This window comes from Sitophilus oryzae, unplaced genomic scaffold (assembly GCF_002938485.1).
Source record: "Sitophilus oryzae breed Bouriz unplaced genomic scaffold, Soryzae_2.0 scaffold_1107_pilon_pilon, whole genome shotgun sequence".
Lineage (NCBI taxonomy): Eukaryota > Metazoa > Arthropoda > Insecta > Coleoptera > Curculionidae > Sitophilus > Sitophilus oryzae.
Window position 1 is genome coordinate 736,204 of NW_022145735.1, and position 14,709 is coordinate 750,912.

A 14,709-nucleotide genomic window follows, 5' to 3' on the forward strand; every position below is an offset into this window, starting at 1 on the left:
CTTTGTTTGTTTCGTTCTTGAGGTAGACGGATGGAATTGTGATTAAGTATCGTTTTGGACTATTTTTACTTTTCTACACTGACAGGCATGAAGAACGGAAACCTTATAATTTTTATGCCATTTTAAGTACAATATATTTTGTTCTAGTGTACTAAGGGTTATTAGTTTTAAAGTGTGACCTAATTGTTTATTTTATACTGCTGTTTTTACAGTTTTTTTATATTTTTTAGGGATTTCATTATTATCCTTTATAAAATAAAGTTTTTTATATGCAACACATAGAGAGTAATAATAAAAGGGTATAGCCCGATTATTATAGGAAATCTGCCCCGGCGGATTTTTTGACTCATACTCAGCGGATCGATTTGGTTTTGAATCAAAATATTTCATCTAAATTTTTAGCTCTTTAACTCAAACGGTTTTTGACATTTTCAAAAAAAATCAAAAGATCATGATTCTTAACCGAAAAGCCGATTTTTAGCGGAGGAAAGAAAATTAAAATCTTCATTTTTTATCCTTCCTGAAATATATATTTTTTTCTAAAATCGTCTCGGACTCATTTTTTTATAATAATCTTTATGTTTATTTCTGGCAAGGATGTATTTTTAATGAAAAAATATTTTCTACTCACTTTTTTAAACTAAACAAAAATATAAGTTAGTTAAAAGAGAAGATTTCGTCATCTTCAAAAAACAAATATCTCCAACAAAAATAAAGATATTGAAATAAACCAAAAAGAAAACAAACTATCGAAAAGAATTGCACTTTGATAATAAAATACTTTTTAAATACCTTTTATTTCGTTAAACGATTTTCAAACTTCGCCAAAAAAATAACAATTTGTTCTCCCTCGTATAATAGACAAATGAGACTTTTATTTTTAAATTAAGGAAGGATCTAAAAAATCAAGTAACTTAGCTACGCATTGCTTAAAAAATCATCAAAATCGGCTCATTAGAACAAAATATATTGAACGTTGAAATTCCTGATTCTATTTCCTGCCGGTCAAAGTAGATTATCTTCTTTGTCACAAAATCTACACGATATATGCTAATGAAAAGACCTTAATTTGCTGTCCTTATTCATTTCAACAAATATCGCGAATATTTCTCGAGGAAAAAAATATACGTATAAAAAAACAATAAATATACTCTAACAAGATTCAAACTGAGGTAGTTGGGATGGAATTATACACGCGTTCTATGGCAAGACCAACGGCACTAACTGAACCGTCACTAAAAACCTACGTTTCTACACCTCCATCGTTTACTTAATCTCCCGCTTTAACACCTTCAGGTTCCATCTCCTCATCACTGTAATCATCCTCTTCACCCCCAGAAGAATCACCTTCCTCATGATCTTTTTCATTTCTATCATTCATAATAAGCTCCCCGTCATTCCTCCTAATCTCATCGTTCCTTTTTATCATCAAATCGTTCGCGCTCTGCATTTGCTGGTGCATTTTCTCCAAAAAATGCTGCTGGGCCACCTTGTCCATGCCCATGGCGTTGAGCTGGGCGAGCTTGGCGGCCTGCATGGCGGCGGCCGCTTGCTCGGGGTTCATCATGCCCATCATGCCGCTGTTCTCGGTGATGAACTGGAGGTAGGTGTCCAAGATGGCGGAGCCGGTGGTGTTGGCGGCCGAGACGGGAGGCGCCAGGGGGGCGGGGTAGGGTTCTTTGGAGAGGTGCTGGAGGGAATCGATGCTTTTGGCCGCGACGGCCTGGCCGGTGGCTATGTTGAACCTGGAAAAGAAATATTTTGACTAAGTAGGTTAGTTTTGGTTTAAATATTATCACAACCTATTCAGCAGTAGTCAATAACTTTTTAATTTTAATAAAAGATATTCGCTTATCGTATGATCAAAGAAATCAGATTCTCTGTTCCATGGAGAGGCTTGGTTATAAAAATCAAACAAGTCTGATATTCTGACTACTCGCTAAGAATAAATGAAGTAGGTGACGAACCCTAGGCCGAAACGTACTAGTACTGAATAGACTCTGATATTAGTACCGTATGATTGAAAAAAAACGGCGTCAAAGACGGCTGGGAAATGACAATCGATGATAATTTTGGCGAGGTCAATCTCTAGACGTCATTTACTAAAAATTGGCATAAAACTTGTTAAAAATTAACACTAAAAATCAAGATTAAAAAAAGATAGAACATTTTCAGACACAAATCTATTTTTTTCTGAAAAAAATTTCTAAAAAATATTTTCTAACCTGCACCATTTTAAAATCATTTTTACTCAATATAAAACAATTTTCTTAGTCCAACAGGTAGCATTAAAAAGAATAAGAAGAAAAGTATGAGACAAGTAAATGACGTCTAGGGCTTGACTTCGCCAAAATTATCATCGATTGTCATTCCCAGCCATCTGACGCCGTTTTTTTTTCGATCGTATGGTATAACCAACGAATACTCAATATCACTAATATAGCTTAACGTGCAAGTTTCTTATTAAGCAAAAAAGCATGAAAAAAATCAGCAAGTTTTTACAAAAGAATAATGGCAGTGTATAAACTGAAAAAAATCTGCATCATGAGAATAAAAGTAAACATATACAGAAGCTACGAAACTATTCCACCGTTCAAAAATTAATCATATACAGGGTGAGTTTTAAATAAATGCGAATATTTTTAAGGGGGTATATATATTTCGACCTCATGAACACGTCATGAAGTTAAAAAAAAAGATGTTGAAAACCGCGCATTTTCTTTTAAATTTTCCTGTATATTTTAGAAAACTTTTTAGAACTGCTCGTTCACAGCAAATTTTTCCACGGTATAATTCTTAATCTCTGAAATTACCATGGTAACGGCTTTACTCTATGGTTACGGCACTAAAGAGGATGCAAATACAAAAAAAACACCCGGTGTATCCACAAAAAAACCTCTCAAAATGTATTAAAAATAAATGATTTTTTTAATTTCCAAACGGCAAAAAAAATTGAAAAACGGCAAAGAAAAAATAAGTTTCTTTTATCGAGATCTACCAGACCTGAAAATATTTGCAGTTGTTTAAGTCTCACCCCGTATAGGTTAAACCATTTAAAACAGTCGAAAATAATACACAAACAATTGCTTCGCTGGTTATTTTCTACCACAATGAATACAGTTATGTTATAACCGCCACACGTTTTTGAAATACCCTGTATATTCAAAATATTTTTAAATTGTGTCTCTTAACATTCCCCTGAATAACTCTATTTAGCATTTTTTTCGAAATTTTTAAAACATTATTTATACATCAGTGATATTGAAATATAAGATTAGCTATCAAAATAAGTATTATTATTTAAGTGTATACGGAGTGATAATAATTTCAATGCCCACTACTGATATCTTAAAAACTACGAAAGAAACAGAAACGTCACCTAAAATGTTGGGGCACACAACTCCTCTTTAAGATAGTGGAAGTATTAGAACATGGTAAGAAAGTAACTAAATAACACCTATAGCGAAACTTAACTATCAAGCGAGCACGGTAACTCAGAATGTAAACCATACCAGAGGCAAAACTTAATTAAACAGGAGCTAAGGAGAGAAACGGATTTTATACAGAAAGCCCACTTCGTATTTTTGTATCGCTTGACGTTACTAGAGGCTGCAGAAATGAGTAGAGACCACAATCAAACCAAACCAAACTCAGTATATGAAGGATACCAGAGGTAAAGGCAGTAAAGAAGAAAGTAGGATTTTATGAAGGATTACAGTTGATGGGTTGGAACCTTTGGTGTTACACAGCAAAATAAAAACACTAAATCATCACAATACACAAAACACTTTTACTTTTACACTGGACGAGCGTTTCGCTAACCATGTTAGCATCATCAGCAGATGATTAAAAACTTGATTGCAAACAGTTTTTAATCATCTGCTGATGATGCTAACATGGTTAGCGAAACGCGCGTCCAGTGTAAAAGTAAAAGTGTTTTGGTGTATTGTGGTGATTTAGTGTTTTTATTTTGCTTTTATGAAGGAAGTGGAGGTGGTGGATTATATGTCATCTCAAGTCATAGGAAAGTTGTAGATGCGTACAACTTAACTTAGATAGAAACTACTAACAATCGCAAGCTAATGCAAAGACTAAGCAGACTACAACGCATTACGTCTATTATATGCAGCACTTACAAAACGGTATCTGGAGGCTATAGGATTTATAGCTGAAATAGCGCCTATTGATCTGCTCATACAGGAACGATATGATAGATACCATGGGATGGGTAAAAATCTAGTAAGGACAAAACTTCCCCAACAGTGGCAAGAGAAATGGAATAACGGAATATATGGCAGATAAACATACAGGTTAATACCCGACATACAACTATGGTTAAACAGACAAGAAGTCGATTACTTCATGAGTCAAGCATCGTCTGGCCATGGGTGTTTTAGAAAATATTAATATACGATCGTCGTAGGGTTGATAGTGCATCATGCATCTACTATGGTCAAGATTTTTTTTAGGGAACAATTCCGTATAGAAACCGACAGAGACTTTGACTTACCCGCATTTATGATGTACTTAGTTAAAGGGGAAGAACAATGGAAGCTATAATATATCGGATAGTCCGAAATGTAATAAGTTGTAAAGAAAGGGCAGAGAGACAATGAGCATCGTGAAGTAAATCTATAGACACCCTTTGCACTCGAAAAAAAAAGGAAATATCGGAAACCAATAGCCATCCTGTCTTATATTCGACGTTGGTCAAAAAATGCCTAGAGTATTTGAGCAAATTAGGCAAAGAAAATAAAATTCTCCGCTGCAGATCCTTGTCTGTGTTAAAGATCCTGAAACAACAGAGCACACAATATATCACTACGAGGCTCTGGATCGCAAGCGACACTTTTTATTTGGAAACGCAAGGCTAGAACCGGAGGAACTATGCTACCATCCTATCAAGCACCTGCACAAGTTGGTGCAGGATACAGGGATAGGGGAATGGATGCAGACATAGAAAGGGAACAAACACAATAAACCTCACAGGCCGCAATGTTTCCGGCACTGAACTGGAACGGGGATTAAAGAATTTTGTAACTTGCATAATTTTCACAACTCCAATGGTTTACATCGATCTTATCATCACCCTCTATATACACTAATACCGGCTAACACTGACCAACACTCGTCGGCATTACCCCAACCAACCCCAACACACTACCTGTGCGGCTTAAAATTGTTCTGGTGGCCCAGTGGCGGCGACAGCGCGAAATCGACGGGCCCGTACCTGCTGGCCTGCGACACCGTCAAGTCCTCCGGGTCGTTGTCGCCGCAGATGGAGCTGCCCGCCTCCGAGGCCGCCCCCGAGTAGGCGCTCTTGGCGTCCAGCTTCACGTCGGATCGCCGAGGTCCGGTGGGAGACGCTCGGGCCCGCAGCTCGGCGGGGCTGATTTTGACGCCGGCCTTCGCAAGCAACCTATAAAGTCAGTTTATCTATTATACTACTAGTAGGACAAAAAACAAAAAACATATAAGAATATTTATGTTGAGTGATAAAAAAAGGAGAACAATATACAGGGTGGCACCTCTCATACGACGCGGAGGCTCCAAGGAGAACGACAGTTTGTATTGAAATGGAATTTTGAGAGCGTATGTAGGTTGATTTAGAGCTTGTTTTAAAAAATATAAAGTTTACAGGCTTAAGGGTATATTATATTAGAGTTATTGGGTGCCCCCAAAAAAAGTTACACATCAAAGTTGTGTTTTTTTGTAATGGAACACCCTATATATTAATTGATTTTCGGATTCTATAAGAAAAATAAAGGTGAGTTTCATTAAAGAAGTATATTAATATGTAGGGTGTTCCATTACAAAAAACACAACTTTGATGAGTAACTTTTTTAGGGACACCCTGTAGAACTCTCCATATTTTAAAAAAAATGCTCTAAATCAACCTACATATGCCCACAAAATTTCATTTCAATACAAGCTGTAGATCTCCTGGCAGCCTCTGACTTAGCAATCGATTAGGTTTTCAGCTCTATCGTTGACCAATCCAGTTGGACGTGTGTAACCCGCTTTAAGAGACTAAATACTTTTAAAACCATCCACCTATTCTACTGAAAATCGTTTACCTGCTAGCCAGTTCCGGATCGAATGGCGCTGGCATCGGCAACACAGGAAGATCCTTCGTACTGATCCCCCGATGCTGTCTGGACATGTGCGAATGGAGGGAATTCCTGGACTTGGCCACTGTACCACACAATACGCACCTGTAGCCAGGACATATCGTGTGCTTGTCTTCCAAATGTGTTCTTAACGTGTGTGCGGACCTGTAGATTTTACCACATTTCGGACAGGGTCTCGGATCTGTGGCTCTCACTCGCATCATATCCAACGATCGTCTTGAAACTGAAAAGAAAAAAGCATGGAATAAGACTCTCTTTATGATATTACTTAAAAGATAAAACAGACATCTTCAAATTTTCTTGTATTGTAAAGTTTAAAAAAAACATATTGTTCTGGTGAACCGATTTTGATGGTTTTCTAGCAATTTGTAGCTAAATTATTTGACGTAAAAGTTCGATACACCCTGTGGAATGGTTTACATAGATATAGATTGTAATGGGAAGAGGAAACTCTCTTTATGATACCAATTAATCAGTTTAAAAAAGAATTTCTGGCTATCTCAATCCTGTACTTTATTTCTTGTAATATTGTTCGGCAGTTTCATTTATCATTGTGCACGAGTATTTGTAGTATTGGACTTTTTCTATTGGGGTATTTTAACTCTTTGGCGTATAATTTAGCTACAAATTGGTTAAAAAATCATCAAAATCGGCCCCCTAGAACACAATATATTGACCTTTAAAAACGAATATGAAAATTTTCAGTCAGTCTATCTGTTTTTGGAAGTAGATGTTTCTTTCATGTCTAAAATCCCTAATATTGGTTTGAAAGTGGTTGAAAATGTTGAGTTTTCAAATACCTAATCATTTTGGACTGACAATTTCTTTAATTTTGAAATTTACACAGAGTTTTGGCGAGATATATCGCATATCACTGACTATTCATTTCAGCATATTGCAAAAACACAATGTAAGATTTAAAAAAATATATGCTTCTAACAATTCCAAACTCGAGTTAATATATTTATTACTATTATATTAATTTTAAATTTATGGCATAGTCCTTACCAGAAATAAAATGAATATATGATAAACTGTAAAGAAATAATTGTATTTGATTATAATAAGTCAAATATTAAACAAACGTAAGTTCAAAACTAAATCTTTATTTCTGATGTGTATGTACATATTTGAAAAGAGATCATTTTATATACATGTAAATAAGCAAGATGGTATCAATTTTTATACAATACATTCCGTGGTCCAGACTTTATTTTCCCTTATTTTAAAATATTTAAATAAGTCTTTGAATACGACACTTATGTGACTAACAATGCGCCACAGTCATATATTTCGTTGCCTAGATAATACATTTTTATGTCTTCCTTTAGGTACATAGATGTTTAATGTTTAATGGATTTAAAAGCGTCACAAGATCTATAGCCCCCCATGCACCAAAAGATCGGACCTGCGGCCTGTCACGTACCAAAACTCTCGAATTTTGGTCTACGGACTTGACCTGCCGATTAGATCTTTGTCCGATTAAATATTCTCGTTTGGGACAAAATTCGACGTTTTATAGGAATTTTAATACAGATAAATATTTATCGGAATAAAAACTGCGGCTTAGAAAGAAAGAGCGTATCTTCCGTTCGTTTTTTAGACTAATCAAATCAGCGGATTTGGCCTGTGACAGGCTTGCCCCACGAATGCAAAGTTTTTATCCGCAGGCGAAACCCGCAAGCCAAACCTTCTGGTGTATGGGGAGCTTTTCTATGCTATTAATATTTTGAAATAGATATGTACATTTTTGTTCTTTTATTTTGATAAAAGAAAACACATTTTTTTAATTGATTCTATATAACTGTTTGAATTATACATAGTTATTTATATATAAGGCTATAATTGACGCCATGAAGTTTTATTTATACAAGCTATTTACTGTAAGCAGCAATATAATTAGTTATTAAAAATAAATTTTATATTTTAAAGTCTACTTTATTATATACAGGGTGTCGCAGAAATAAGTGCAAGTATTTTAAATGGTAGTATAGTTCAACCCCAGAAACACGCCTATGAGTATGTATGGGAATATATGAGATCTATGCGTTTTCTTTTATTTAAGTATAGCTTGATAAGTTATTTAAAAAATAATAATAGCTGTAATTTATATACTATACATATACATACTATAAATACATATTATAATACAATATGAACAATTTAAATATACAGAAGTTACCAGTGAACTCAGACGTGAGACATTCTTATTAGTGATGGGATAACTCGAGCGAAAATTCGCTCGAGTACTCGATTATTGAAATAACCGACATCGCTCGATTATGAACGAGCGATGCAAGTGACAAGTGAAATTGAAATCCGATTTTAATGTGACATACTCGATAAAAAGCCGAGTGAATTTTCTACATATATTGCAGGTAGCAAATTTATACGACGTCGTATATTATATATTTATTCGCTCCGTATCTGAGGGACAAAATTTTGCGACCTACATCGACAATGCTTCGAAATAAACTAAACCAAGCGATCAAGAAAATCGCTCGCCGCTTGCTACTTGCCATTCATCACTGCGCACACAACTTACTGCTTCGCGCTTGGCGTTAACGAGTACTTACAACAAGCGACGGGTGAAAACCCGTACTTTTAAATACGAGTAATATTTCGCTCGAGCGATCACTCGGATATTGCAATCGCTTGAAACTCGAGTACTCGATTATTGAAATTAATCGGCTTTTCCTATCACTAATTACTTTTCATTTTTTTTGTCAATTTTGTTTTGTTGATCTGATCTATCAGTTGTTGCTTTTACTTTTGTACATGTTTTGTTTTGCCAGCTTTTATTATAATTACTTATTTTGTGGTCTCTGAATTTGTTTATATGTAATTTGTAATTGATGGAGAACGACCAGTTTGCTGTTGAATGGTGTATATTAAATAAATAAGATAAAATAAATAATTAAATAAATAAGTAAATAAGCTTCGCGAAGAAATGTATAACCACAGCTTATCACCACCAGCTGGTCATCTTTACTAGCTTTTGAGTATACAGGCTCCTATAAGAGGAGCTTCATTGAAGTCTAGAATCCGACTTGTTACATAAGTGAAATATCTATGTAGGTACGCAATGTTCCATATTTAAATAACCGGCTGTCCAACGTAAAGCTGTGGTACAACATTCAATTTTTTACTGTATGTAACAGAAAAATTATACAAAAATATTGTTAAAAAGTTGTAAAATGTAAAATAGTTTGTTATAAATAATCAAAGATATTAAAACACACTAACGTCTTTGTAAATAATGCATAGAAAATAAATCTTAGTTTCGTTTTTTCAAGGTAAAGTAAGTATTAAATTCCATTATCAAAAGTAATTCTTGTTTTAAAGCTTTAACTTAAAATCTTGATAAGTATCATCATAGAACAACTATTACTCAAAAATATAGTTTGTCTAAAGAAAGGATGTGACAGTAGTGTTATTACTATTAATTAAAAAACCTGAAAAAAATATATCTAGCTGTATTTACTGGTTAACTATTTACTACTCACTGGTATGTCGAAGAGCTTATCTAATATCCCTCATGATCTAATATTTTAAATGTTTCAAAATTTAATGCTTTAATTTTTAATTCATCAAAGTGACTACTATTCCAATTTCTATGATGAAGTCATCAAACACTAATGAATTCTATCACAGCCTGACTAATATAGTCTAAAAATTAACAATTCTTATTGGAATTACCCTCTAGCTTATCTAGATATTTTGGAGTAATATATTTGGTCACTTTTGTCAGTCAACAGTTGCACAAATGATGCTATGTTCGACCTTTTTAAGAATTATACACTAGCCTGAATAACCATCACTCTACAGCTACAATTTTCTGTGATTTCTCTAAGGCTTTCGACTGTGTAAATCATAATATATTAATTAACAAATTTCAATACTATGGTTTCAGAGGAGTGCCGCTCGAATGGCTTAAGTCATATCTTCGCAACAGAAGGCAGCTTGTGAGGATTGATACGTCTATGTCTTCTTGTAAGCCTATACTCGGTTCAGTACTTGGCCCTATTTTGTTTCTGATGTTTATCAACGACATTGGAAATCTAGACATTAGCGGTAAAATCTGCCTCTTTGCGATAGTACTAGTACGATACTAGTTTCACTTGGAGCGGCCCAGATGTTACGGCACTATATGATACTATATGCTATATCACCATTAAATCTTAGTGCGATTCTAATCTCCTATGCCTCAACCTATCAAAAACTAAAGTTTCGTCATATAAAAGTACTATACAACCTTTTGTACTTAATAACGACACTATTGGACTCTGTGAAATTCTTAGGACTTGTTGTAGACAACTCGTTAAAATGGGACTTTCACATCGAAGCTCTATCAAAGAAACTAAGCGCTGCCTGTTTTGCGCTAAGATCAGTTTCTAAGGAACATAACTTATCAACATCTAGAATTATTATTAACTTAATTAACAACTTATCAACATCTATTATGCCCTTTTTGAGTCACATCTTCGTTATGCCCTTCCATTCTGGGGTACTTGCTGCGCAACAAAATTTGATCAAATTTTCAGACTTCAAAAGAGAGCAGTTCGATATTTATTGAGACTGAACAGTAGAACTCACTGCCAGAATTTCTTTAAAAATTTCAAAATATTGACTCTTCCTTCTTTATTCATTTTTGAATCCGTTTGCTTAATCCGCAAGCACATATCTGCTATTCCCGAAAGGCCATCTCATAACTATCCATTTAGGAATGCGGAGCACGATCTTTATCTGCCAACCCCGAGCTCAGAAAGTTAAAAGTTGAATACTGTAAAATGCCAAAAAAATGTACAATCATCTGCCTTTGAATATCAAGTCGCTGTCATTCTTTCCCGCATTTCTCAAAGCTCTGAAATCATACTTACTGGAGAGAGGCGGTAAACGACTTTTTTGTTGATGTTAAATCATGAACAATTTTGAATTTTAAAATTTTGATCGTCCCACACACTGTCGAAAGTCAAGTATTTAGTATTTTATAACTCTTAAAATTATATCTATTTACAATCTTCCTATTGTAGAATTTTATTGTACGCCTTTTTTTGTGTTGTGTGTTCTATTTGTAATTTTAATGACTTAAATTTTTTTGAATTGCATGATTTGTATTGTATATTTTTTTGTGCTTTTGTTTGTTTTGTAAATGCTTTGTCGATGAAGCTATTTTGGCTTTTTGCACAATAAAGCGTTATTTGTTTTTTGTTGTTAGAAATTTAAGTATTATTAATTGCAAGAGAAGATGTCAATTTGCAAACTAGTCACTATCCAATCAATTCACTAGCCACTTATAACCAATCACTGTCACTTTAGAGACTCCATTTGATCTGCTTCATAGTCACCCACTGTTCGCCATGTTTCTGCCTCATGTGATTCCGTACGGAATTCGGATGAGAAAACCTCCTCCTGCAATCCAACACTGGGCAAACAGTGCTCTCTCTCGGATAGTGTTCGTCCAAGTGTCGTCTAGCTTGGATTACGTTCGGGAGTACTCGTTCGCATAAAGGACACTCGTGCTTGACGTCCGTGTTGGCAGGGTTGCCTGTAGAGGGCCGAGTGTAGGGCTCTAGCGTCAGACTTGTTCTAAAGTTGGCGTTGTGGCGTGTCGTGGTGCTTGAAGGACTCGCGCAGCCGGCCGTCGTGGCATCTGAAATGCCAAAGGTTTCGCTGCACTTTTAGTTGCTTTTTGTTGGACATATAAGGTTAACAACAACTATATAAATATTAGCTAGGGCTTAATAATGACCTGGCGTTTTGTCAAGGACTGTTATTATAATGTTATCAATACAAATAATCTTATTCTAATACATATACAGAAGTTATTCGTTGCTTTAAATACACAAAAAACTAGTATTTTAAGTTCTCATTTATATGTAGTGGTACTCCTATAAGGCTAGTATTTAATAATACATATCACAATTCGCCCGCCAATAATACTGTAAAATAGAAAATCGTATTCGTGAGAGATAGATAGTAGATAGAGAGGTATACCGACTATCTCGAATTTGTATGTCACATTATACTAGTGTGTATGGGTTTTTATCGATTTTTTAAAAACGTCGATATTTCACCAGTAATATTCGATGAATTTTAACATCAGTGTTAACGTTAAATAGTCCAACACATCGATGGTACTTGTACTTAGTAAGTACTGTGAAAAATTCATAAGCTGGATAAATCTATGCGCCCAATTGTTCCGGCTGTAGGTTCTCCGACTTATAATTTCACAAAATGGCTATCAAGGGAGTTAAAAAATTTAATTAATCATGAACCCTCTTTCTCAGTTAAAAATAATATAGAGTTCATTAACAAAATTAAAAATATAACATGAAATGTTGGTCTCCTTTGATGTATCTTAGTTGTTCCCAAGTGCTCCAATTCCACATATTTTAGGCTACTTGATGGAATTATTGAACGCAAATGGTCTCGACAACAAAACTGTGATTGAATATATTGAAGTTACATCGCTAATTAAAATATTTAAATTGTTTTCAATTTAATAATAATATTCTCCTTTATTAGTTGAAAAAATAATTAAAAAACATAGGTATAAATCTCTGTTCCTGTTGCTGTAGTTTCGATGCTAGCGTCTATATATGAACGCTTAATTTTGTAGATAGGTATTAGTTTAGTTTTAATCATCTGCTGATGATGCTAACATGGTTAGCCGAACGCGTGTCCAGTTCCAGTGCAAAAGTGAAAGGTTTTGGTGTATTGTGGTGAAATTATGAAAGCTTCCAACCCTCAAATATAATCAATCCAATTGACTTTGGAAATACTATACATCAATGTCTAATTATATTATTTAGATGTTTGTTTGACATTGGCATTTTAAAAGTTAGTCAATTATTCTGCAAAATAAATATCACTATATAATTGCACTAGTTAAAACTTTTTACATTCTAGGCAATATTTCTTCCCTTTCACGCATTTCACCCCTAAAAATATACATAAAACTAGACGCACAAGGGCACTTTCTTAAAATACACCTAGGGGAGACTCGACTTAAAACCACTATCGAACATGAACGCAATAAATAGAGCGTTTATGGTGTTGAGACACGAATGCCGATGACGGAGCGCCCTACATTACCGGCTGATACCATACCAGGGTAAGCGGGGGTACGGGCGGACGACGGGGTAATTTCCCAGAAAGAGAAAAGGCATTCGGGTCGATTAATTGATGATGGAATCGGTTTGAGACCCCGAAACGAGGCTTGGTATTGAAAACGAGAGTAATAGAAACAGGAGGGTATCTTTTTTTATCGGGAGAATGCGTACAGGGTGCGCCAGAGTTAATTAAGTTGTTAAATGATAAATGATTGGGTATTGGAGTTTTATTTCGGTTGGTCTTTCTGTTACTTAAGTTGATTTGATTGTCTAAAAAAGGGATATAATTTGATAAGCCTTTAATAGTATATTACATACCGAGGGCAGTGTTTCATTACTGTCGAGAGATTAACTATATCTCGAGACAATAATGAAAACTTTCCTCCGAGGTTTGTATACTATTTTATTTACAACCATATCATTAATTAAAAAAATAGGGACAGTATTTTATTTTGAAAAAAAAAATATGCGAAAATTTGTCGTTTTCTGTTTTGGCATTTCCATATCTATAGTTACCGGTACCAATGGTTGTTATGGCGCAAACCTTCAACAACAAAACAAACAATTAAGTGACAGTTTTGAATTTCTCGTTCGCTTTTTCGAATTTATATAACATAGAAAGCCAGAATGGTGTCGGAAAGTTCTAATAATGAAGACTACTTTAATATTGGTACTCCACCAGAACTTACAGAAACTGCAAACAGAGCAGAAGCCAGTTTACTTCCAGAGAAAAGTAGGGGGCGATATGAAGTAGCATTGAAAGTATACGAAAAATGGTGTGCCGAAAGAAATGCTAAGAATATTGCTTCGGAGACAGTCTTGATGGCATATTTTAGCGATATGGCAAAGCAGAAAAAGCCATCTACTCTTTGGGCTACATACAGTATGATACGGACAATGCTAGAATTAAGGGAAAAGACTGACATATCAAAATATCACAAACTCTTCGCTTTTCCAAAGAAGACTAAGAAGACTAGCATTTTTACCTTCAACAAATAAATGTATTAAAATCTTCAATTATTATTGTTAATCTTCTTGGTTATCTTTGTTGATGTTAGATAAGTATTGAATAAAGATATTATTGAAGAATATTTTGCTTAATTAAGTGAGGCGAGAAATAAGAAATACCGAGTGAGGGAAATGGGTGAGGGAAATGGAAGAGGGAAAAATGTTGATAATTTGATACTTTCAAATTTTTTAAAAGTTAGTAACGTCAGTATTATTATGTTGTTGTAAATAAAAGTACCTATCTTCATTAAATTTAGGTGGTACTTTATCGATCAACTAACATGCTATCTTTCATTATTATATCATACGATCGAAAAAAAAACGGAGTAAAAGACGACACAGGAATGACAATCGATGACAATTTTGACGAGGTCAAGCTCTAGACCTCATTTACTTGTGTCTGAAAACGTTCTATCCTTTTTTAAGTTGTCTATAATAAAGTTTTATGTCAATTT

At 34.6% G+C, this 14,709-nt stretch overlaps 1 protein-coding gene across 2 annotated transcripts in view; it reads right to left on the reverse strand.

Annotated features, from left to right (window-relative positions):
- Positions 1-635: 635 nt before the first annotated feature.
- The window catches only part of LOC115881087 (protein abrupt-like), a 103,524-nt gene continuing 89,450 nt past the window's right edge, over positions 636-14,709 (reverse strand). Inside the window, exons 8-10 of one of the 2 annotated variants that reach the window (XM_030898463.1) lie at positions 6,078-6,354; positions 5,231-5,419; positions 636-1,745 (exon numbers count right to left, since the gene is read on the reverse strand). In XM_030898463.1, the coding sequence (XP_030754323.1) occupies positions 1,271-1,745; positions 5,231-5,419; positions 6,078-6,354 (941 nt within the window). In that variant the 3' untranslated portion in view covers positions 636-1,270. Of the gene's footprint in view, positions 1,746-5,164; positions 5,420-6,077; positions 6,355-14,709 lie in introns of both variants that reach the window. The other variant, XM_030898454.1, reaches the window with a different exon arrangement.